We start from the raw sequence: 24318 nt of genomic DNA, 5'->3' as shown, positions 1-24318 counted from the left end.
AAAAATATAATATAAAAATAAAAATCAATAATAAATTTATACATCGAAGACGCGATCAACATCAATAAAGACAGTCAAAGATCAGTATCCATAGATTTGCAGATTATATAGCAGTATTAGCATCTAGCAAGGAGGAATTAGAGATACCTTTAAATAAAATGGAAGCGGTATTTACAAAACAGTATTGTATAAAAATAAATAAAAGTAAAACAAAAATACTGGTACGCAAGGAAAGAAAAAGTAGGGAAATAGCGAATGTAAAGACAGGAGACGAAGAATTAAAAGAAGTGGCCGATTTTAAGTATCTAGGAAGTTATATAAGTCAGGACGAAAGGAGTAGTAGGGACATAAAGCAAAGAATAGAGCAGGGTAGATTCGCCTTCAATAAAAAAAAGTCACTTCTATGCTCGCGAACGGTTAATTTAGAAATATTCTTAAAAGTGTAAGTATGTTTGGAACGCGGCGCTGTACGAGTGCGAAACATGGACGGTGGGCGTGGCGGGAAAGAAAAGATTAGAAGCATTCGAAATGTGGTGTTACAGGCGAATAATGAGGATACGATGGATAGAGAAGGTTAGAAATGATGAGGTATTAGAAAGAATAGGAGAACAAAGGACTATATGGAAGTCAATAAGAAACAAGCGAGATAGGTTGGTAGGATACCTTTTCAGGCATGAAGGTCTAGTTAGACACATATTAGAGGCAGAAACAGGAGTTAGGAGGGGTAGAGGTAGACCTAGATTAGATTACTGTTCACAAATAGTTAAGGATGTGGGATGTTCTAGTTTTAGGGAAATGGGAAGACTAGCTCAGGATAGGAAAGAGTGGAGGTGCACATCCAAAACCATATACAATATAATTAAAAATACTGAATTAAATGAAAATAAAATGTACTTACGATTAATAGCCTTAGCTGATCTAATCATTCTGAATTGTAGATAAAAATCCTATTGCGAAATTGATAAAACATTAACTTTTCACGTATTCGGAAGTGTAGCGTTTCAACAGCGTTTCTAAAATGCGGTATCTATGAATTCGATTTCGCTTTTATATTGTATGTATGACAGTATGACCAGGGACACAAACGCTGCATAATTTTTAATTAGACAAAGTGTCGAGGGTTATAAGTTGAATGGTTGTTGCGGTTTCAAATTCTTTACGTTAATATTCACAGGGTGAGTCAACACATATGTATGGTCGGTGATCGAGTGATTGACAACCCGTTATTTTTAAAGTGCGTGGTACTAATTTGTATTTTCCTAATTAACTTTATTTCATTTTACAACTACTAAATATCTGACAAGAGATATGACGTCCTGGAATGCTTTATTGAAACTAACACCAATTCCAGCTTGTCTGCGAAACATATATTTCTATACTTATCCAGAATGAAACAATAAATAAAATGGAAATCTTAACAGTCATATGAACATTAATCAAAAAAATATGTAGTTGGTAATAATAATTAATACAACTTCAATTAAAGGAAATACTCAAACTGATAACAGTTTTTCTCTGTTAATTTTATTAACGAATAAATGAAAAATGAGTTGTGCAACAGTTTTAATTGACGATAAAAATAAAAGATTATCACAGGCAAAAAAAAAGAAACTAGAAGGACATGAAAATAACTAAAAATCACAAGATATTTTCTTAGTGTTTATTGACGGAAGTGGAGGAGTTATCTCACGAGTAAACTAATAAAAATGAAATTGAAATTGAGTTAAGTACGGAGAAACTTTTCAAAATTGTGTACCTACTACATTTGTCTGCTTTGACTTTATACATCAGCGAACGACTTGTAGACTGCAGATATGGTTCACCATAAACAATAAAAAATATAGAACATTCAACATGGCCGAACTTGTCGATGTAAGTGAGAGAAATGAGTACCAACATAACGCCACATAAAAATCGAAAATCGAATATACGTAACCAGAGGAAATTCACAATTCGCGATACTTTTTGAACAGATCTCGTATACATCAGAAATTGCTCTTTATTAAGAGTATAACAATAATTGTTCAGTATTAAAATACCATCTATTCAGGTGCGAGTTGTGCTTTTGGTTTTTATAAAGAATAACTGTTAACATTTACTATTTTAATTGTTTATTGTTATACTACCACTTCCGATATCTGCAGGCACGTCGATATGAAAGAGAAATTGAATGATGTGAGGTCTATTGGTGATTTAGAATTGAAGAACTCGTATAATGACCACCGTGGGATAATAAAATCGTTTTTTTTTTGCATTCTTTAAAAACTTTTTGCCTATATCATTTCCACCAGTTACTAATACAGGAGGCAAGTAATTTCTTCTAACTACACTAGTGGAGGACTACAGGATACGGCTGAAGGCCCTCATTTTAACCTACCTCATTTAGGGAACAGTGGGAATTCGTGAGTGTTTGGAGAAAGAGTTGGTTGAGGCATACGAAATGAAGACAAAAGGAATGTGCAAGATTATACTTCGTTTACTTTCTGTAGCGTTGTGACCTTCAGTTTGACCGGCGAAAAGTAGAAAAGAACAGCACTAGGCCAGAAAAGGAAGGATACAACTCTCGGCCAAACTCTTAACTGGCGAAGAGCGTATAATCCGCACAGTACTTGCACGGAAAAATTGACCATTTTGTCCACTACAATTGCATTGTTCAAATGTGCTGTTATTGGTACCATTTACTACTGAAAATATCAACGAGATGTTTATTTATATTTGAAGACATATTAAAGGCTGTAACGCTTGTTTTCGACTCGCACTACTATTCATGATTGAACAAAACTTTTGGCAGGTACTGTATGAAAAAGTATGTTTAATGAACAAGAGTCGAGAGTATAATAAGCTTTTTTCTCCCTATCTACGATTTTGCCAGCGCGCATCCAAGACATTGTAAGGGGCCATCGCTAGAGAAAGTAAATGAAGTATAGCTAATAATTACTACCACTTGTGATGGAATATTACTGCCTCTATATTTACCTCACTAGCCACTAATTTTGGTGGGCGAGCAATCCCAGTCTTGGTATTTGGCTTCGCCGAACAAAAATTCTTTCTACACCACTGCGGAAATTTTCTTTTTAAAAGAAACAAAAAATGATGTAACTAATAACTGTTTTTCTTGGCTCAGAGTTTATTTACTATCTCTATTTATCAATATTTGTTTTGTATTTTTATTTCACTTTTTTGTTCATACAGCTATAACAAATATGCATCTGAAGATTTTTTATGCAATTAAAGCTTAAAAAATACAAAAGAAATATTAAATTGTTTATAACAATTAAAAGATTTGGTAAAAAATATATTTTACTGCAAAGACTGGCAATGTTTCGTATATAATAAAACAAAAAAAAAGTTGAAATTTAATAATTTTTCAATTCCTTATCAAGTTATGCATGACTTAGGTCATTGCGCGTTAACACGCCATTTTCTCAGCAATTTTTTGTGTAAAACTATTTTGGGAATGTTTTTGTTTTTTTTTTTCATCTCCCTTTTACATCTGAGGATTAATTTTTATATAATTCTATTCGTCGACCAAATATGCACATTATATCAAAAATGCAATATTTTTTTTGATTGACTTGACCTCGAACTGACAGATTTTTCTGGACTAGTCAATATGATATTTAATGATTACTTTTAACGATTTCTGAAAGTTTGTACAACTGTCGCTAAAGCTAAGTTAGGATGCACATCTCCAATTGCAATTTAAAGTACTTAGTAAATAGTAACTTCCAGCTATTCAAAATAAACCGAAACTCCTTTCAGTACTTAACTTTATTTACATAGTTATTGTAGAATACATTTTGGATGTGTACAGAATTTTACAAAAATACAATTTATCAAATACAAAATAATACATGGCAAAGAATTCAGATGTTCATTTTATTATTTTTTTCTCTACAAATCAGAATCTTATGGAGTAAAAGCCCATTCACATCCATTTAAATTAACTATATATGAATCACACTTTATATATTAAACGCATCTAGTTTTCATTTCATTCCTATTTTTTCTTCTAATGAAGTGTGAAATTATAGCCAGATAAGGTAAAACAAGTTTTTTAAAACAACCACCGACGTTTCGCAATAGATTTAAGGTTTTTCCAAACTTATAATACATGTATGTACGTTAATAAACTACTTGGGTACTTAGGCGATGAATTCCCAATCATATGTAAAAATAATTTAATAGTTAACAACTAAATGCTATAATATTCACATAATTACAATATACACTGAAATTAGACATTTTTTAATTTTTAATAGTGGTTAATATGAAATGTGAAAATTTATTTTCGAATTTTTATCCATTACAAACTACTTCAAGTTAAGGAGGGAAAATTTTTGTGTTGCTGTTGTCACCGTCGCCGGGAATCAAACCCGAGACCTTTGACTTTACGCACCACTAAGTTTAGTCAAAGCCAAACGTCCTGGGTTCGATTCCCGGCGAGGAATTACACTGTAATTATGGCCTTGTCGGATTTTTTCTAAAAATTTTGTTATTTTTAATACATTTTATAATGTAGGTACCTACGTTTTAACTTTAGTGCCTGTTGATATCACATGGTCTCATTTTAATTATTTCCACTGCGCATTACTTNTGAGTAAAAGTAGGCGTTCTGACAGCAGCCGTCCTTAGTCTAGTTAATAAGTTGAAAGAAGAAAGTAAATGTGACAGTTTTATTGCGAACTATACCAAATTTGAACGTCTAAAGTATATGAGCGGTCCAGACTACCTGATCGATCGATAGACAGTGGTCAATACCCACCTTCTGCTCGTTGCAACTTGGATTATCATAAATCGTCGTTGATGAGTACAGTCGTTAACATTGCATATGGGGTGGAAAATACTGTATTTCGAGCATCTTCAACCCCTGTAATACCTAACAACCATGCAGGCATTTTAGTTTGCTCACGATCTCAATTGAGATCTAATGAATAAATTGCAGTGAAAAATTTTAAATAGTCGATGCCTCTGTACGTTTAGTAAATAAAGAATATGTGAAAGATGAGGATGTAAAAGGAAAATACAAATTGGATATTCATCAGAGAAATTACTGGACTTTAGAAATTTATTGCTTTGTCTTCTGTCTCTTGTTTGATGTCTTCCTTAACACATGCATCTGAAAAAGAGGCTTAACTTATCTTACTTAAAATTAGTCACCATCATCATAAGGTCGTCAGTCCTAAGACTGGTTAGACACGCACCTCCACTCTTTCCTATCCTGAGCTAATCTTCGCATTTGCCTAAAACTAGAACAACCCATATCCTAAACTATTTGTGAACAGTAATCTAATCTATGTCTTCCTCTACCCTTCTTAACTTCCGTTTCTGCCTCTAATATGTCTCTAAGTAGGCCTTCATGCCTTAGAAGGTGGCCTACCAACCTATCTCGCTTATTTCTTATTAACTTCCATAAAGTCCTCTGTTCTCCTATTCCTTCTAATATCTCTTCATTTCTAACCTTCTCTATCCACGGTATCCTCATCATTCACCTGTATCACCACATTTCGAACGCTTCTAACCTTTTCTTTTCCGCGCTCTCTCTACTTTGCTTTGTATCGACTCGAACTCGGTGCCGTACTAACTCTTCCGACCTTGCAACAACTATTTGTAAGGGCTGGCCATGTTCTAGAATGCTCCAGAATATGACGTTTATAAAATCTAATCTTCTCTGTCACTATGTGTGTTGGGTTGCTGTTGGCAGATAATTGAAGAAGCGACAAAAGCACAAAGGAATTGTTTATGAACTTTAATAATTGTGGTGTGGTTAAAAAATATTCCTTCTAATTGATAAACTATTACTATATATATTGCTAATGATTCAGACGTCCGACCGCGCTGACTATCCGTCACGAACTCTGTTCGTTGTATGTACGCTGCTAACCATTCTACTTAACTACCACAAAAACTACCCTCTTTTAGAAAAGAACACAAAAGTAAAATACTAAAAACTAGCAACAAGACATACACATCTCTTAACATTACTTAATAATTACATATACCTATAATAATATTTATTCATCGTTGTACCAAAAACTAACAGTTGCTTACTTACATGTGACAGTAAGTACATTTAATGTAAGAATGTTACAGCATTCATCATATAGAAGGACACTTCAAAAATTCAGAATATGTTCCTTTAAGACACCCACTAATTTCGAAATTATGCACCCCTTATATGAATCGCTTGGAGCAGCTATTGAGATTTGCATATTACGTTAGAAATGTTAATTCTCGTCTCTCATTCCTTGCCGCATTCAAATTTTTATTATATGTACGACACTGGCACCTTGTCATTAGTGCATAGCACTTGGAATCATTCCCATTATGGCAGGGATTAGATTAAGTTATGGTCCAGCCGAATCCTTTAGGTTAAGACCTAACCTAGTCCCTTAGTGCGTAACACTTAATTTTCAACATTTTTTATAATTTGTTAAGCTAGGAAGTGCTTCATGAGTAGTACAGACAAAGTAAAAAGAGATAACCGCGAATAACAGTAAGCGGTACAACGGTTAGAGGTTGCTTAGGCACGATAAAGATCAGGGTTGTATACTTCATTTACTTTCTCTAGCGATGTGCCCCTTCCAATGTCTTGGATGCGCTTTGGCAAAATCGTAGGTAGAGAGAAAAGAAGCTCATTATACTGTCGACTCTTGTTCATTAAACATACTTTTCCATACAGTACCTATCAAAAGTTTTGTTCAATCATGGATAGTAGTGCGAGTTGAAAACAAGCGTTAAAGCATTTAATATTTCTTCAAATATAAATAAACATCTCGTTGATATTTTCAGTAGTAAATGGTACCAATAACATCACATTTGAGCAATGCAATTGTAGTGGATAAAATGGTNCCTTTAATATGTCTTCAAATATAAATAAACATCTCGTTGATATTTTCAGTAGTAAATGGTACCAATAACATCACATTTGAGCAATGCAATTGTAGTGGATAAAATGGTCAATTTTTCCGTGCAGTACTGTGCAGATTATACGCTCTTCACCGGTTAAGAGTTTGGCCGAAAATTGCATCCTTCCTTTTCTGGCCTAGTGCTGTTCTTTTCTACTTTGCGCCGGTCAAACTGAAGGTCACTTCGCTACAACTGCTTAGTTGGAATTATATCTTTAAACAACCGTCTTTGCTTTCCTAAATTTCTGAGAATGTTGATGTTTCTTTAAAGTCCGGTGCTGGCAACATACTCAAATTCTGCTTGTCTGCATCTCTTTCTGTGACACATTAGTTGGCGTAATGTTATTCCTTTTTATTTATTAGCGTCCGCTGCAATTCCTACCTGACATCTCTTTTCGATGTTGACGATATTCCCTACAACGTTTGTCGTGAGTAAAAGTAGGCGTTCTGACAGCAGCCGTCCTTAGTCTAGTTAATAAGTTGAAAGAAGAAAGTAAATGTGACAGTTTTATTGCGAACTATACCAAATTTGAACGTCTAAAGTATATGAGCGGTCCAGACTACCTGATCGATCGATAGACAGTGGTCAATACCCACCTTCTGCTCGTTGCAACTTGGATTATCATAAATCGTCGTTGATGAGTACAGTCGTTAACATTGCATATGGGGTGGAAAATACTGTATTTCGAGCATCTTCAACCCCTGTAATACCTAACAACCATGCAGGCATTTTAGTTTGCTCACGATCTCAATTGAGATCTAATGAATAAATTGCAGTGAAAAATTTTAAATAGTCGATGCCTCTGTACGTTTAGTAAATAAAGAATATGTGAAAGATGAGGATGTAAAAGGAAAATACAAATTGGATATTCATCAGAGAAATTACTGGACTTTAGAAATTTATTGCTTTGTCTTCTGTCTCTTGTTTGATGTCTTCCTTAACACATGCATCTGAAAAAGAGGCTTAACTTATCTTACTTAAAATTAGTCACCATCATCATAAGGTCGTCAGTCCTAAGACTGGTTAGACACGCACCTCCACTCTTTCCTATCCTGAGCTAATCTTCGCATTTGCCTAAAACTAGAACAACCCATATCCTAAACTATTTGTGAACAGTAATCTAATCTATGTCTTCCTCTACCCTTCTTAACTTCCGTTTCTGCCTCTAATATGTCTCTAAGTAGGCCTTCATGCCTTAGAAGGTGGCCTACCAACCTATCTCGCTTATTTCTTATTAACTTCCATAAAGTCCTCTGTTCTCCTATTCCTTCTAATATCTCTTCATTTCTAACCTTCTCTATCCACGGTATCCTCATCATTCACCTGTATCACCACATTTCGAACGCTTCTAACCTTTTCTTTTCCGCGCTCTCTCTACTTTGCTTTGTATCGACTCGAACTCGGTGCCGTACTAACTCTTCCGACCTTGCAACAACTATTTGTAAGGGCTGGCCATGTTCTAGAATGCTCCAGAATATGACGTTTATAAAATCTAATCTTCTCTGTCACTATGTGTGTTGGGTTGCTGTTGGCAGATAATTGAAGAAGCGACAAAAGCACAAAGGAATTGTTTATGAACTTTAATAATTGTGGTGTGGTTAAAAAATATTCCTTCTAATTGATAAACTATTACTATATATATTGCTAATGATTCAGACGTCCGACCGCGCTGACTATCCGTCACGAACTCTGTTCGTTGTATGTACGCTGCTAACCATTCTACTTAACTACCACAAAAACTACCCTCTTTTAGAAAAGAACACAAAAGTAAAATACTAAAAACTAGCAACAAGACATACACATCTCTTAACATTACTTAATAATTACATATACCTATAATAATATTTATTCATCGTTGTACCAAAAACTAACAGTTGCTTACTTACATGTGACAGTAAGTACATTTAATGTAAGAATGTTACAGCATTCATCATATAGAAGGACACTTCAAAAATTCAGAATATGTTCCTTTAAGACACCCACTAATTTCGAAATTATGCACCCCTTATATGAATCGCTTGGAGCAGCTATTGAGATTTGCATATTACGTTAGAAATGTTAATTCTCGTCTCTCATTCCTTGCCGCATTCAAATTTTTATTATTTTTAAAATTAAAAAGAATGGTATCGTTTACCAAATTCATGTATTGGGTACATCGTGATTCTTGCAATTAGAAATTTCGAACAATAAAGAGAAACGTAGTGTTTCATATACAAATTAGTCGAATGTACCTACAACCGGTACAAATGCAATTTTAAGAAAGGAATCCTCGAAGAATCCTTGTTATATCACGATTTCGTGATTAATTGTGAACTTTATAAATGTTGCGTATATGCATATTCATCTAATAGTAACTGCATTTTCTGGTGCATTATGAGTCCTGACATTTGATAGAATCCACCTATCAGATCGGAAGAGATGTACATCTGATAAAAAATTTTTAGAAATCTAAAATTTAATTCTTAATAAAATGCTGACTCGATTAGGTTAATATTCAATTTAGACGTTACAAATTGAAAATAAGCAATAATTTTAGTAATTATAGAAAAATAGCAGGATGGTTTCCAATTATTATCCATTGCAAGGTAGGAACAATGTTAAAGTATTCATAGGCAGTACATCACCATCTGCTATGAAGTATTTTTCTTCTGGAGTCATTTCTCCGGCATTTTGCGTTGATATCGCAGAATACGCTAGTGGGTTAGATAATGTCTCCCCCTTCGCTTTGATTTTAACAGTTAATTTATTTCGGGTTTAATTGAAGTCAAAAGTGTTAACTAATAATAATAATAATAATGATGCATTTTTATTAAAGGCCTAACGCAACAGTTACACAATGCTGCGCCCACCTAATGCAACGAAACTGTTCGGTTACTAAGCGTGCACCTACAATCAGTTTCCAGGTGAGCTATACAGAGTGTTTCTGAAATGAATAGCAATTTTGCAGAAGACGATATCACACTATAAACGTTGGAAAGTTTGCCGTTTTCGAGAAAAACGTATTTCAAAGTAAAGGTAAGTGCTAGTCCGGCCCTAGTGGAATCACGCAAGGAAATACGAGACTGCAACGCCGCATTCAATCACATGGCAATTAGCAGCATGCGTGTTGTATTTCTTTTGCAGTTTTGACCATTGACAGTAGGCCAGTGTGTCAGTGTCATAGGTCAGGGCAGACTAGTATTATTGCATTGACCAGTTCGTGAGTTTTTAAACGAATCGACATTGGATTGGACGTATGAATCCTATACCTTGGCTAACGCTTAGCCTGGATTTAAATACAGGTTAAATCTCTACGAATATGCAGAGCCACATATAACCCGAAGAAAGCTGCAAATAATCCTTTCGGAAACACTTGAGAATGAAGGTTCGCCTTATAACTCGGATTTAGATTAGGTACTCAAAAATAACTTGAAGGACTTAAACAGAACATGTAAGAACGTTGTTTTAATGACTGCCAAGGTGTGGTAACGATTATGCGTAATTGGTTAGTGATCCACGATAACTTGCAACTTCGTCTAACAATGAGAATCCCAAAGTCATCTAGTCTTTTAGAATATTATGACTTATTGAATATATTTAAATTCAAAAGAGAGGAGATTGATTAAGGTAATTTAATGAAACAATCTTTATAATAAGTATGTGTTCTCCGCTATATACGTAGACTATTAGAGGACCAAGATGTCAGTACAAACTCATTTTATTACTTCTCTCTTGTGAGTGATAATTATTTTTAATTTACATGTTGTACGTTAATTATCCTTATGTAAAAGGATAACGGTCACTTTATAACCAAATAAATAAATAAATAAATAAATAGAATTATTTGACAATTTGGAAAAATCGTAGAGACAGTTTTTGATGAGCAATGATATAGGTATCTTTAACAAACACTATTTTGAGCATTTCTATTAATTTTTGAAAAGTTGGGTTGCAATTGGTAGTAGCAGTAGCAGTAGCAGTAGAAGTAGCAGTAAAACTAGCAGTAGCAGAAGTAGCAGTAGCAGTAGCAGAAGAAGTAGCAGTAAAACTAGCCGTAACAGTAGCAGAAGTAGCAGTAGCAGTAGCAGAAGAAGTAGCAGTAGCAGTAGCAGTAGCAGTAGCAGTTTCAGAATTATTCGCATTATTTTTTGACGATTACGCGTAATGTTTTGAAAGTACCACATTTATGACTAATATACTTAACATTTTAAAGAATTATAAACAAAATGCGAATTCCTCACGAACGAAAGCAGGAAGTTACGAATAAATGTTATTTACTGCATTGTGTTATTACCTTTGATGGTTCGTGAGCGGATTCCAAGAAGCCAACGACGTTTCTGCTGTAGGGGCGAAATAAATAGTTTCGTCAGTTGGATCAATCGTTAATCCTACTCCCTGAGACGATTTTCGACCTAACAATGTAACTGGTAGAACGTCTAATTCTCCAGGTGGGCCCTTCCGAAGTTCTGAAGTAGAAATACTGAATATTCTGTAATAAAAGATGCATTGAATGTATGACGAAGAATAAATTAGTATGTGTGACAAACTATATGAATATATACGTATAGTATGGCGGAAGTGTTGTTCGGTTTATCTCTGAAGAAACAGCAGTTCAGTTTATCAAACAAATATGCGTATTAGTTAACAGAAATATTGGGTTGTTCGGAAAGTCATTTCGTTTTTTCCCGACAGACGATTTAATTGTATTCTTTTGCACCCAACTTCACATTTAAGCCGTATAATTTTTATATGCTTTGAGAGCTCATATAGCAAGGCTTGTGTGTGAAAAATTCCAATTAATTCTACGCAGTAGTTTTTGGTTGGTGCCCTTTTAAATATGGAGAGCGATAAGCAGCATTTTCGACATATCTTACTGTTTTACTACAGAAAGGGTAAAAATGCTGTTCAAGCCAGAAAGAAATTGACTGATGTGTATGGAGAAGGTGTGTTGACAGTACGCCAGTGCCAGAACTGGTTCGCTAAATTTCGATCCGGCAATTTTGATGTCGAAGATGCACCACGTTCGGGAAGGCCGGTTGAAGCTGATAAAGACGCGATAAAGGCATTAGTTGATGTGAACCGGCGAATAACAACACGTGAGATCGGATTGAGGTTAAATTTATCAAATTCAACAGTTTATGACCACTTGAAAGGCCTGGGATTATCCTCGAAGCTCGATGTATGGGTTCCCCATGTTCTCACAGAGAGAAATCTGTGTCGCCGCATTGACGTCTGCGATTCGCTTCTCAAACGTCACGAAAATGATCCGTTTTTGAAGCGCATCATCACTGGGGACGAAAAATGGGTTGTATACAACAACGTCAAACGCAAGAGGTCATGGAGCAAAAAAGATGAACCGGCTCAAACCATTTCCAAAGCCGATATTCACCAAAAAAAGGTGATGCTGTCTGTTTGGTGGGATTTTAAAGGAATCGTTTTTTTTGAGCTTTTACCGGATAACACAACGATTAATTCGGAAGTCTACTGTCATCAGCTGGACAAACTGAATGATGCACTTCAACAGAAAAGGTCAGAACTAATCAACAGGAAAGGTGTAGTGTTTCACCAAGACAACGCGAGACCTCACACAAGTTTGGTCACTCGCCAAAAGCTTTTACAGCTTGAATGGGATACAATGCTACACCCACCATATTCTCCAGACCTGGCACCATCGGATTATTATTTGTTCCGGTCACTCCAAAATTTTTTAGACGGTAAAACCTTCACCTCAAATGAGGAGGTCAAAAACCTCCTCGATCAGTTTTTTGCCAGCAAAGACCAAAAATTTTATGAGCGTGGAATTATGCTACTACCAAAAAGATGGTAAAAGGTGTTGGACCAGAACGGTCAATATATAATTTAATAAAGTATTTGTTTATTATACGAAAACTGTCTTTCATTTCCACAAAAAAAAACGAAATGGCTTTCCGAACAACCCTATAGTATTATTGCATTGATCACTGCGTGAGTTTCTAGACTATGGCAGTTTCCTATGATGCGAAGATTACCTCAGGATAGGAAGGAGTGGTGATGCGTCAGGGCCGAACTGACTCGGGGTGCATTTGACTCATAAAATGTGAAAAAAAAGGAGAAATTAACAAAAGCTTAAACAATTTTTAAAACAAGAGCAAAAACCGAGGCAAAAACAAACGCAAATTTCCTCTTCTTAAATTTATTTAAAAACGAGTACTGTTAAAATTTGTGCACTTTCCCTTCTAAACCAGGTCATTCGGTTGCATCGCACTCCGGGCCCAAATCTTCAGTCCGGCTCTGAGGTGCGTACAGTTGTAGGACTGACGACCTTATGAGATTTCGGATTTAAAGTTGTTATCTAATAATAATGGGCGAGTTCGTATACATCTCTTCATGTTTTCAGGAAACCATAACGACTAAATTAACTGTCCCCACTACAGTGTGTAGTGTCCATCGCGCATTGATGTGCGTAAATGTTCCAGGGGACAAGCTATTTTTGTCATGTAACACCTAATAAATATATTATTTTACATTCACAAAGTGAGTGTTCTGATAATAGGACAATCCTGTTTGTTTTTAGACAATACTTAAGAAGCAGACTATCACTAAAGATATTCAGATAGATATCGGAGAACATACCTACCACCTATCAAGGAATTTGTTCATAAAATGTAAACGACTAGAATTACAATGACATCAATGTCACATGTAAGTGTCGTACAGTACCTACATCAGAAGGAGAGGCATTTCTCTTTTGAGGGGTAAATTTGTATAAATAATAAATATTTTAAAAATTGACAACATTTCGTAAAGTAACGTCTCCTCTTTCCATACATAAGTACTTATTGAAAGTAGATTACAAGTAAAATTATCGGAATTATAATAACTTCCTTACTTTTATCGTCAAAATTCATTAGCATTAAATTATTTTAATTACCTGTCAGTGGCATAGGGTTGAAAATAAAGTTGACCTAAATTAGGCGAATGCGCCAGACCAATAATTCCGTCCATTAATGTAAACGTTTCTCCGTCTATTGTTGCGTCAGAAAAGTCCGGATCAGGAAACATACTGGGATGAGTTACTCTCCAGGCGGTGTCTTTTAATGAGTCATATACAACGATACCTACAAAATACAATTAAGCTTATAATAATTCAGGTTTTACATTTAAAATGAAAGTAAAAGAATATTTAAAATCAGCGCTTTTATAAATGCTCTAATAAAAACAACAATAAATATCACTTTTTTAAAGCGTGAAGGATGCTTTCAAAAATACAACTATTTTTAAATGAAACTTAACAATTTCACTTTAAAATATTTAAAAAGAAGCATGTAGGTGCTTCAAATACTTAGGGATAAATTTAGTTTAAATACCTGAAAAACATGTAACTAAAAAACTTTGTATTAAATAAAAATACACACCCAATAATTATGCCGTTCTTTCTAAATTTATGATTTGTTAAAAATTATTTATTATTCAAATTCTTTTTAATTAAACTTGAATTTTTGATGGTACACATCGTACACAAAATGTTTCACCAATTTAATTTTTATCAAATCGACAATTGTTTCGGTCTACGAGATCATTTTCAAGGGCTTACATATTATACTAACCAGTTGTAATAACTTAAACTCAAAAACCAGTAAAAGAAATGAAGGTGAGGTTCAGATATAACATTATTACTTTGGTAGTAATTATTAACTATACTTCGTTTACTTTCTCTAGAGAAGTGCCCCTTCCAATGTCTTGGAAGCGCACTGGCAAAATAGAAGGTAGGGATAAAGGAGCTCCTTATACTCTCAACTCTTGTTCATTAAACATATTTTCTCTTACAGTACCTCCCAAAAGTTTTGCTCCATCATAAATAGTAGTGCAAGTTGAAAACAAGCGTTAAACATCTAATGGGTCTTTAATATGTCTTGAAATATAAATTAACATCTCATTAATATTTTCAATAGTAATTGGTACCGATAATAGCACATTCGAGCAATGCAATTTTAGTCGATAAAATGGGCAGTACTGTACCATACCAGTTAAGAGTTTGGCGGAGAGTTGTCTCCTTTCTTTTCTGGTCTAGCGCCGTTCTTTTCTATTTTGCGCAGGTTATACTAAAGGTCACATCGCTGCGATGTGGCCCTCCCAATGTCTTGGATGCGCGCTGGCAAAATCGTAGGTAGGGAGAAAAAATCTCATTATACTCTCGACTCTTGTTCATTAAACATACTTTTTCATACAGTACCTGCCAAAAGTTTTGTTCAATTATGAATAGTTATCTCGTTAATATTTTCAATAGGTAGTAATTGGTACCAATAACAGCACATTTGAGCAATGCAATTGTAATGGATAAAATGGTCAATTTTTCCGTGTAGTACCGTACGGATTATACGTTCCTCATCGGCTAAGAGTTTGGCCGAGAATTGTCTTCTTTCTTGTCTGGCCTAGTGCTGTTCTCTTATACTTTGCGTCGGTCAAACTAAAGATCACATCACCAGAGAAACTATACGAAGTATGGAAAATACCGCAAATGGCGTGGTAAGCGCCATCTGTAGTACGATGCTACATTTGAGGATTACGTATGCTCCAACAACGTCATCCTCAAATGTAGCATCGTACTACAGATGGCGCTCACCACGCCATTTGTGGTATTTTCTAAAACGCGCTGTCAAGACAGTAGGTAAAGGGTCTGTGTTCTGTCGTAGCTGCCTGCGACCACTTCGAATTATTTTGTTTTAAAGGAAGTATACCAACAAGGTTTTTCTAGTCCATGGTTAGGTTACGGTAGGTTTATTTGATTTTTTGACTGTAACGGGAATAAATGTCGCATTCGCATATCGTTCTTTCTAAAGACTAATATAAAGTCAAAAATTATTTTGGATTTTGCTGTTCCGATGTTACGTATCTAATGGTCGCTATTATTTGTAAGGACCGACCTTTTTCTACAAAAAACGCATTAAATGTTATTATTACTAACCTGGGGCTACAGTATCGGATATGTAGACAAATGCAGAATCGCATGCTCCTTGAACGGATTCATCTATAACCAAGTTTGTAAGTAAGGAATTTGGTCTAAGAACTTCCCGCGGGAAAAGGATCCGCCTGATTAGAGCGTCAGTTTTTAAATCGAAAATTAAAATCTTTGGTGTACATGTTGGTCGGTAGTCTTCTAAAGATGTTAAAACCCCAGAATCCAATACCTTCAAAAAATAATTAATATTCTCTACAATTACCTACACGAATAAAATTATAAACAATTTTTGTGTAATTCACTAGCTAAAAGAAAATTGTAGTTGAAAAAGAATTTACTCATTAAGCAACCTTTAATTTTATTTGGTATACATTTTTTCATTTCTTAAGAAGTGAGTAAAACGACCAGGATTAGAAGAAGTCGCTGTTTTCCGGTATCTAATAGGAACTCAGATAAGGATGGAAGGAGCAGTAAAGGTATAAAACGAAGGATAGCGCAGGGTCGAGTCACCTTTAACAAAGACAAAAAGAAGAAAAGAAATGATTAGAAGCATAAGTGAACGATGAGGATAACAAGGAAAGGGCAGGTTAGAAATGAGGAAGTATTAGAAACTGTAGGATAACAAAGGGCGCTATGGAAGTCAATAAGAAATGGGCGAGATAGTTTTGAAGGATATCTTCTAAGGCCCGAAGGTCTAGTTAGAGATATATTACAAGCAGAAGCGGGAGTTAAAAGGACTAAATGCGAAAACTACCTCAGGATAAGAAAGAGTGGAGGTGCGTGTCGAACTGAAGACCCTATAATGATGATGATGACATAGAAACTGTACAATCTGAATTTTAAAATTAATCATTTTTTAAAACGTTTTCTTTTCTCATGGAATCTAGGTCAGCACTTAATTTTAAGACTCGATTTTTTGCATTGTAAATAATATAATTGCGGCAGAATCCTTTCGTATCCTGTAAAAACGAAAAAAACGATAGGAGACGAAAAATTAGAAGAGGTGACTGATTTTAGGTATCTAGAAAGTCAGATAAGCCAGGACGGAAGTAGTAGTAGGGATATAAAGAGCATAGCACAGGGTCGTGTCGCCTTTAATGAAAAGAAGTCACTTCTATGCTCGCGAAAGGTCAATTTAAAAAATCGAAAAAGGTTGTTAAAGGTGTATGTTTGGAGCGCGGCTTTCTACGGGTGCGAAACATGGACAGTGGGCGCGGCGGAAAAGAAAAGGTTAGAAGCGTTCAAAATGTGGTGTTACAGGCGAATGATGAGGATACCGTGGATAGAGAAGGTTAGAAATAAAGAAGTATTACAAAGAATAGGAGAATAGAAACCTATATGGAAGTTAATAAAAAGTAGGAAAGATAGGTTAGTAGGACACCTTCTCAGGCATGAAGGTCTAGTCAGAGACATATCAGAGGCAGAAACAAGAGTTAAGAGGTGTAGAGATAGACCTAGATTAGATTACTGTTAACAAATTGTTAGGGCTGTAGGTTGTTCTAGTTTTAGAGAAATGCGAAGATTAACTCAAGATAGAAGAGTGGAGGTGCGTGTCCACCCTTAGGACTGACGACCTTATGATGAATATGAAATAATATAACTGCTGGTTTCCTTTGGGGGAGGGAGGGTAGCTAAAATTCAATCTCGACTTACCTACTAATAAAAAATAATCGTTGTACCTATTGTGCATACGGGTTGCAGTCATTGAGCAGAAACAAAACAAAATAATTTAAAAGAAAAAGCACTGTCTATTGTTACAAAATATAATTAAATAAACTTTAGCAATTGTTAAAGAACTTATTCAAGTTAACTAATTTGTCTTCTCCCTTATCCTGTAGATATTTTCGGATTACCATTGATTGAAAAATAAGGAGGTTAACTAGTTTTTTAACTGCGTTAAGTTTTAAATTTCTATGCTCATTAATCTCTTAGAGGAACGTCTGAGACAAACGAAGAACGAAACACGTAAGACGTGAGTGACCTTACGAGAATTTTGTTTTTTATCTTTCTTTGGAAATGCAGAGCCGTTATAGACTTCATATGAAGTAGAAATCAATCGAAATTTCTGGCCAAATATTTAATTTTGTTAATTTTTTTATTTTTAATTTTCGTTGGTGGCTTACCCATAGTCTGTTGCACGAATCCTTTCGTATCCTGTAAATTGAAACAATTTGCGAACAGTCTGTATTATTTCCTTCCAAACCAGCTAAGTGCCAGTTCCATGACGGGTATGCTTCCAATGGAGGACTAGAGCCCGGTGGTGTATTTCTTGGTATAAATGCTAAAGAAGCTGGAACACCAGCAAAAACTCTTGGCATTGCCAGAAATATCCTGTCGTCAGTTATTTCTACTCCTGTGAAAAACGTTCGCTCCGGTCTAAAATGTGATAAAAATAAATTTTGTTTTGAGCTCAGTTATAACTGAAAGCACCCCAACTGGGCATAGAAGACCTAATAAGTTCATACGTTCATACTAAATAAAACAAAACACGAACACAAAAAAATTGTTCTCTTTTATTTATTTTTTAAATGATTCTCTGAAAAAGTGTTCATAGAATTACGGAATATGTGACAGTGGAGAAAACTCATGCAGGGTTTAAATTCGTAACCGAATGCTTAATTTGGAGTATAAATAGGTATAACTCATATTTTCGAAACGTTATGGTAGAGTAACAGGTATTTTCTACAACACATTAATATTGGAGCTTTAAAGAAATGCCTTCTGCAAATCCCAATTCATCATACCAACTTCCTGAACTGATTTAAAGGCAAACTATCAAAGGCATAATGTGAAGGTCATCTTGTACAAAGATCATCGACGACCAAATAAAACTAATTTTAAACTAAACTTACCAGCATTTTTTCTTTTGGATAAAAGGTACCCTATGTCCTTCTCTGTACCCCTGACAATGTGTCTACAAAATTTCATGATGATCAATTAAATAAAACTATTTTTTTTTATCTGTCGGGAACAATACCTTTTCTGTATAAAAAGCACTCTATGTGCATTTCTGTGTCCCTAACAATATCTACAAAATTTGTGTAGTTAAGGCATCATATCGACCACATAAAACTAATTTTTTTCTATCCCTCGGGAACAATATTTTTTTCAGGATAAAAGGTACCTTATGTCTTTCTCTGTAACCCTGTCAAAACTCGCATTCGCATTTATAATATTATCTAGGATTATCAAGCTAAATCTGTTTCGAACTAGATCATAAAAACTACCTAGAGCTACGGGTGGCTCGCGAATTGAATATTCTAGTCCATTGTCCATGAACTGGCCCACTGCAAATATTACCACAACATAATGTAAAATTTAAAACTGTAAGCCTTACATATGTTAGAATTTTGCAAGGAATTTACCAATATAGCATATTTATTGTATTTTATGCTCAGTTCAGAATCATTCTTTAAAACTATTGCTCATCAAGATTTTCGATCCATAAAATAAGTCCAAAATCGCCAATTTAAACGAATTTAGGCAAGTATACATTGTATATTTTACTGTTACACATACTGCACATTATAATCTCGAAAGCTAGGTACATATTAACAGAGTGACAGGATTCTGTTTTTGTGTGGTTTTATTGTATAACTGCCAATTACGCTGACGTCATTTTAAAAAAAAAGCCTAGGTACTTAAGCAATTACGAATATAAAGTAATTCTGAAAAGAAAAGTAAACCGCTAATTTACACAACGACAGAAAAACGTAAATGATTTATTAACCATTTATTTAAAAAAATTATTAATATGGAAATAGTAATTGTTAATTGCATATAGATGTGCCTCATAATAATAGTTCCTCTATGTATATACGCAGGGTGTTTATGAAATAAAGCTTACAGGAAGTCATAGGACACTATAAAACAAGAAAATTAAGTAAATGTTTGCTGGTCCATTTTCGATTAAAAATTACTTCAAAATAAGGGAAATGCGACAAAGCAACGCTGTATTCAATCAGCTGCTAATTAGCAGCATCGGAGTTGTATTTCTTTCATTATTTAGGAGATTAGATCAAATGTGATTGATGATGTTTATGTTACAATCACCCTAGAATAGTTCCTTATTCTTTTGACGTTGTAGGTTTGTATGTATGTAGTCAGTCGATGTCATTGGCAATAGGTCAGAGTGTCAGTGCAAAATATAGGGTTGTTCGGAAAGTCATTTCGTTTTTTCCCGACAGAGGATTTAATTGTATTCTTTTGCACCCAACTTCACGTTTAAGTCGTATAATTTTTATATGCTTTGAGAACTCATATAGCAAGACTTGTGTGTGAAAAATTCCAATTAATTCTACGCAGTAGTTTTTGGTTGGTGCCCTTTTAAATATGGAGAGCGATAAGCAGCATTTTCGACATATCTTACTGTTTTACTACAGAAAGGGTAAAAATGCTGTTCAAGCCAGAAAGAAATTGACTGATGTGTATGGAGAAGGTGTGTTGACAGTACGCCACTGCCAGAACTGGTTCGCTAAATTTCGATCCGGCAATTTTGATGTCGAAGATGCACCACGTTCGGGAAGGCCGGTTGAAGCTGATAAAGAAGCGATAAAGGCATTAGTTTATGTGAACCGGCGAATAACAACACGTGAGATTGGATTGAGGTTAACTTTATCAAATTCAACAGTTTATGATCACTTGAAATGCCTGGGATTGTCCTCGAAGCTCGATGTATGGGTTCCCCATGTTCTCACAGAGAGAAATCTGTGTTGCCGCATTGACGTCTGCGATTCGTTTCTCAAACGTCACAAAAGTGATCCTTTTTTGAAGCGCATCATCACTGGGGACGAAAAATGGGTTGTATACAACAACGTCAAACGCAAGAGGTCATGGAGCAAAAAAGATGAACCGGCTCAAACCATTTCCAAAGCCGATATTCACCAAAAAAAGGTGATGCTGTCTGTTTGGTGGGATTTTAAAGGAATCGTTTTTTTTGAGCTTTTACCGGATAACACAACGATTAATTCGGAAGTCTACTGTCATCAGCTGGACAAACTGAATGATGCACTTCAACAGAAAAGGTCAGAACTAATCAACAGGAAAGGTGTAGTGTTTCACCAAGACAACGCGAGACCTCACACAAGTTTGGTCACTCGCCAAAAGCTTTTACAGCTTGAATGGGATACAATGCTACACCCACCATATTCTCCAGACCTGGCACCATCGGATTATTATTTGTTCCGGTCACTCCAAAATTTTTTAGACGGTAAAACCTTCACCTCAAATGAGGAGGTCAAAAACCTCCTCGATCAGTTTTTTGCCAGAAAAGACCAAAAATTTTATGAGCGTGGAATTATGCTACTACCAGAAAGATGGCAAAAGGTGTTGGACCAGAACGGTCAATATATAATTTAATAAAGTATTTGTTTATTATACGAAAACTGTCTTTCATTTCCACAAAAAAAAACGAAATGACTTTCCGAACAACCCTATAGTATTATTGCATTGATCACTGCGTGAGTTTCTAGACTATGGCAGTTTCCTAGACACTGAATTAGACGTACGAGTCATCCACCTTGGCCGACGCGTAGCCCGGATCTAAATCCATTTGACTTCTTTGATTGTGGTTGTATAAAACAGCGCGTACACCAAATGTAAGAGCAGAACATTAATACAAATAAAATGCGCAAAACACCGGACATTTTTGCACGACTCAGAAATATTTTTGGGAGACATCCACAAGTCTGTATTTTATCACCGAGTTCGAATTTCAACAATCTTTATAGCGTACGTCCGTGTTCATGCATGTAGGTGTTTAATGGTGTTGTAATTAATAGGAGGGTAGGGCTATTGGCGAGCCAAACAGTCTTTAATTTTTGCCTATTTCAAAGAATGGATCAAAGAATCCGTATCAAATTTTGTGTGAAAAACAAAATTAAGTATGCGGACGCATTCCGAATGTTGACAGTGGCATATGGTGAAGCTACCTTGGACCGAACCAACGTTTATCGGTGGTACAAAATGTTCTCAGAGGGTCGAAAAAATGTAAACGACGAAGAGCGTGCCGGGCGCCCAAGCACGTCAACAACTGATAAAAACATTGATGAAGTGAAAAAAATAGTATTGGCCAATCGTCGAATCACCGTTAAAGAATTTGCTGAGGGCCTAAATATATCGATTGATTCCTGCCATTCGATTTTACCAATGATTTGGGTATGGGACGGATAGCCGCGAAATTCGTACCAAAATTGCTCAATTTCGACCAAAAGCAGCATCGCATTAACATCGCTAAGGAGCTGTTGGACTCTGTTCACGATAAGCTAAATTTGCTCCAGAGGGTCACTAATGACGAATCATGGGTTTTTGATTATAAAGTGGAAACCATAGCTTAATCATCCCAATCGAAGCTGCCGCACGAGCCAAGACCGAAAAAAGCGAGTCAAATTAGGTCGAATGTGAAGGTTTCGCTTACAGTTTTCTTCGGTTGCAGGGGCGTGGTGCATCATGAGTTCTTGCCACATGGTAGAACGGTCAATAAACAATATTATCTGCAACTTATGCGCAATTCGCAAAAATTAACTTTTGCACCATGAGCACGCCTATGCTCAAATATCTGGTCCCCTGTGACCTTTTCTTGTTCCCGAAACTAAAGAGGCCTATGAAAGTACGACGCTACGCTACGATTGATGAGATAATGACGGCATCGAAGGAGGAGCTGAACAAGATCACAAAAAATTATTTTTTGAAATGCTTCGAGGATTGGAAAAAACGTTGGCACAAGTTTATAATATCGGGTGGGGATTAATTTGAAGGCGACAAGTAACCACTGGTAATAATATAATACTTAATATAAACAATGTACAAATTATGATCAAGTGGTTAGAATTAAAAACGAAGTCAATACATACTTAAATTTTGCTTGGAATCCTGAACCATAAGGAAAATTGAAATCCAAGAGGCTCCATTGATTTAGAAGTTCTATTTCATTTCCAAATGCAGACGCAGTGAAGAAAAAGAGCATAAATATCCAGGAAATCATTTCTGTAAAAAATAAAATGTGTTGTTTAAGTTAAGAAGTAATAAAAAATTCTTATAAAAGGTGTTACACAANATTGTATTAAAATTTTAATTAATTTATTTTACAGACTCGATTAAACTCTAAAAGTTAATTGTTTTATAAAAGTAGAAGCTCCTTTTTATTTAAACACCCAATAATATTCAATTTATCGGCACTATATCTCCATCTACCGGTTATTTACTGCAGTAAATGAGAGTCAATTTCGCATTTGTTTGATTTTTTCACGTATTTTGGACTAGGTACGAATAAGTTACTTTTTTTACGTATTGCTTTGAAGAAATTTTCTAGAGCAAAAATTCTAAGGCTTTCAACCCTTTAAAGGAATTTGAAGAATTTTCTCTATAAAATAATAATTCAGGGTTTGACTTGATTTTTAAGCTACTTACGGGCCGGGCTATTAAAAAAACAATAACACAACAGTCATTGTTGAACACTGGATTAGTTTAGATAACATAAAAATTTCTCATTTGACCCCAAATAGTTGAGAACTATTATTTTTATCTTCAATAGCGAAATTATTCTTCGGTAATTATTCAGAATTGGGGCTCCAGACCAAAATCGCTCCAAAAATTTTTTCATCGGTTTCCGGTTATTCTACATAATAGAATTAGATATTAGAAGGTGAGGGAGACAGTTTTTTATGACTTCATAAATAAAAAGAAATATTTTTTTTGAATGATAATTTTTCAAAATTTAAATCACAGTTCTAGACTGTAGGTAAGGAAACAGATGGCTAAAGAGTTCAGGGGCGGAAGAAGGGTGGTGTTAAAAGTTATACAAAAAGTTATTTATCTTTATCTCACAACTGTGACTGCATAAAGTTCTTTTATTAATATTAAAAGAAGAAATAGCTATACATACACCATATACCCTATGATGTATGCTATAATAGAAAAAAAGTATCTCCCCCGCCTCAAATATAATCATTGAACTCTTAGAAATGACCAGAAATCGATGAAAAAGGTTTTGGAGCGATTTTGCTCAGTAGCCTCAATTCTAGGAATTGTATCAAATTCCGATATTGGCACTAATACTTTCTGTGATTAAAATACTCCAATATATCAGCCCAAGGGCAGGAGCGTTAAATAAACTCCAATCTGTCATAAATTTATCTAACAAAACAATGATGCCATCAATGCAGGTAATTATCCAAAATTTTGAAAAATTGTTATTCAAAAAATTATTTTTATATTTACGAAGTCATAAAAACTGTCTCCCCCACCTTCTAATATCTAATTCTATTATGTAGAATGACCGGAAATCGATGATAAAAGCTTTGGAGCGATTTTGGTCTGGAGCCCCAATTCTGGACAATTACCCGTTGTTCTAAATAATAGCGTAACTACTGAAAAAGTAATGATCTTAAATGAATGTAAAATTTAGCTCAAAGTGGTTTCAATACATTTTATTCAACATGTTTCAGATTAAGTGCGACATGCAATCAATTAAGTCAAGTATTGGCAACGATCGA

The 24318-nt window shown here is 35.0% G+C and overlaps 1 protein-coding gene across 1 annotated transcript in view; it reads right to left on the bottom strand.

The window, feature by feature from the left end:
* LOC108744136 overlaps positions 1 to 24318 on the bottom strand; it is a 36112-nt gene that overhangs the window by 8161 nt on the left and 3633 nt on the right. Inside the window, exons 2-7 of the mRNA XM_025973779.1 lie at positions 22678 to 22810; positions 17950 to 18202; positions 15833 to 16055; positions 13799 to 13985; positions 11183 to 11377; positions 7291 to 7322 (exon numbers count right to left, since the gene is read on the bottom strand). Coding sequence (XP_025829564.1) covers positions 7291 to 7322; positions 11183 to 11377; positions 13799 to 13985; positions 15833 to 16055; positions 17950 to 18202; positions 22678 to 22810 — 1023 coding nt within the window. The remainder of the gene's footprint in view (positions 1 to 7290; positions 7323 to 11182; positions 11378 to 13798; positions 13986 to 15832; positions 16056 to 17949; positions 18203 to 22677; positions 22811 to 24318) is intronic.

Source organism: Agrilus planipennis, unplaced genomic scaffold (genome assembly GCF_000699045.2).
Source record: "Agrilus planipennis isolate EAB-ADULT unplaced genomic scaffold, Apla_2.0 scaffold18, whole genome shotgun sequence".
NCBI lineage: Eukaryota > Metazoa > Arthropoda > Insecta > Coleoptera > Buprestidae > Agrilus > Agrilus planipennis.
This window is presented reverse-complemented; position numbering and strand designations above follow the sequence as displayed.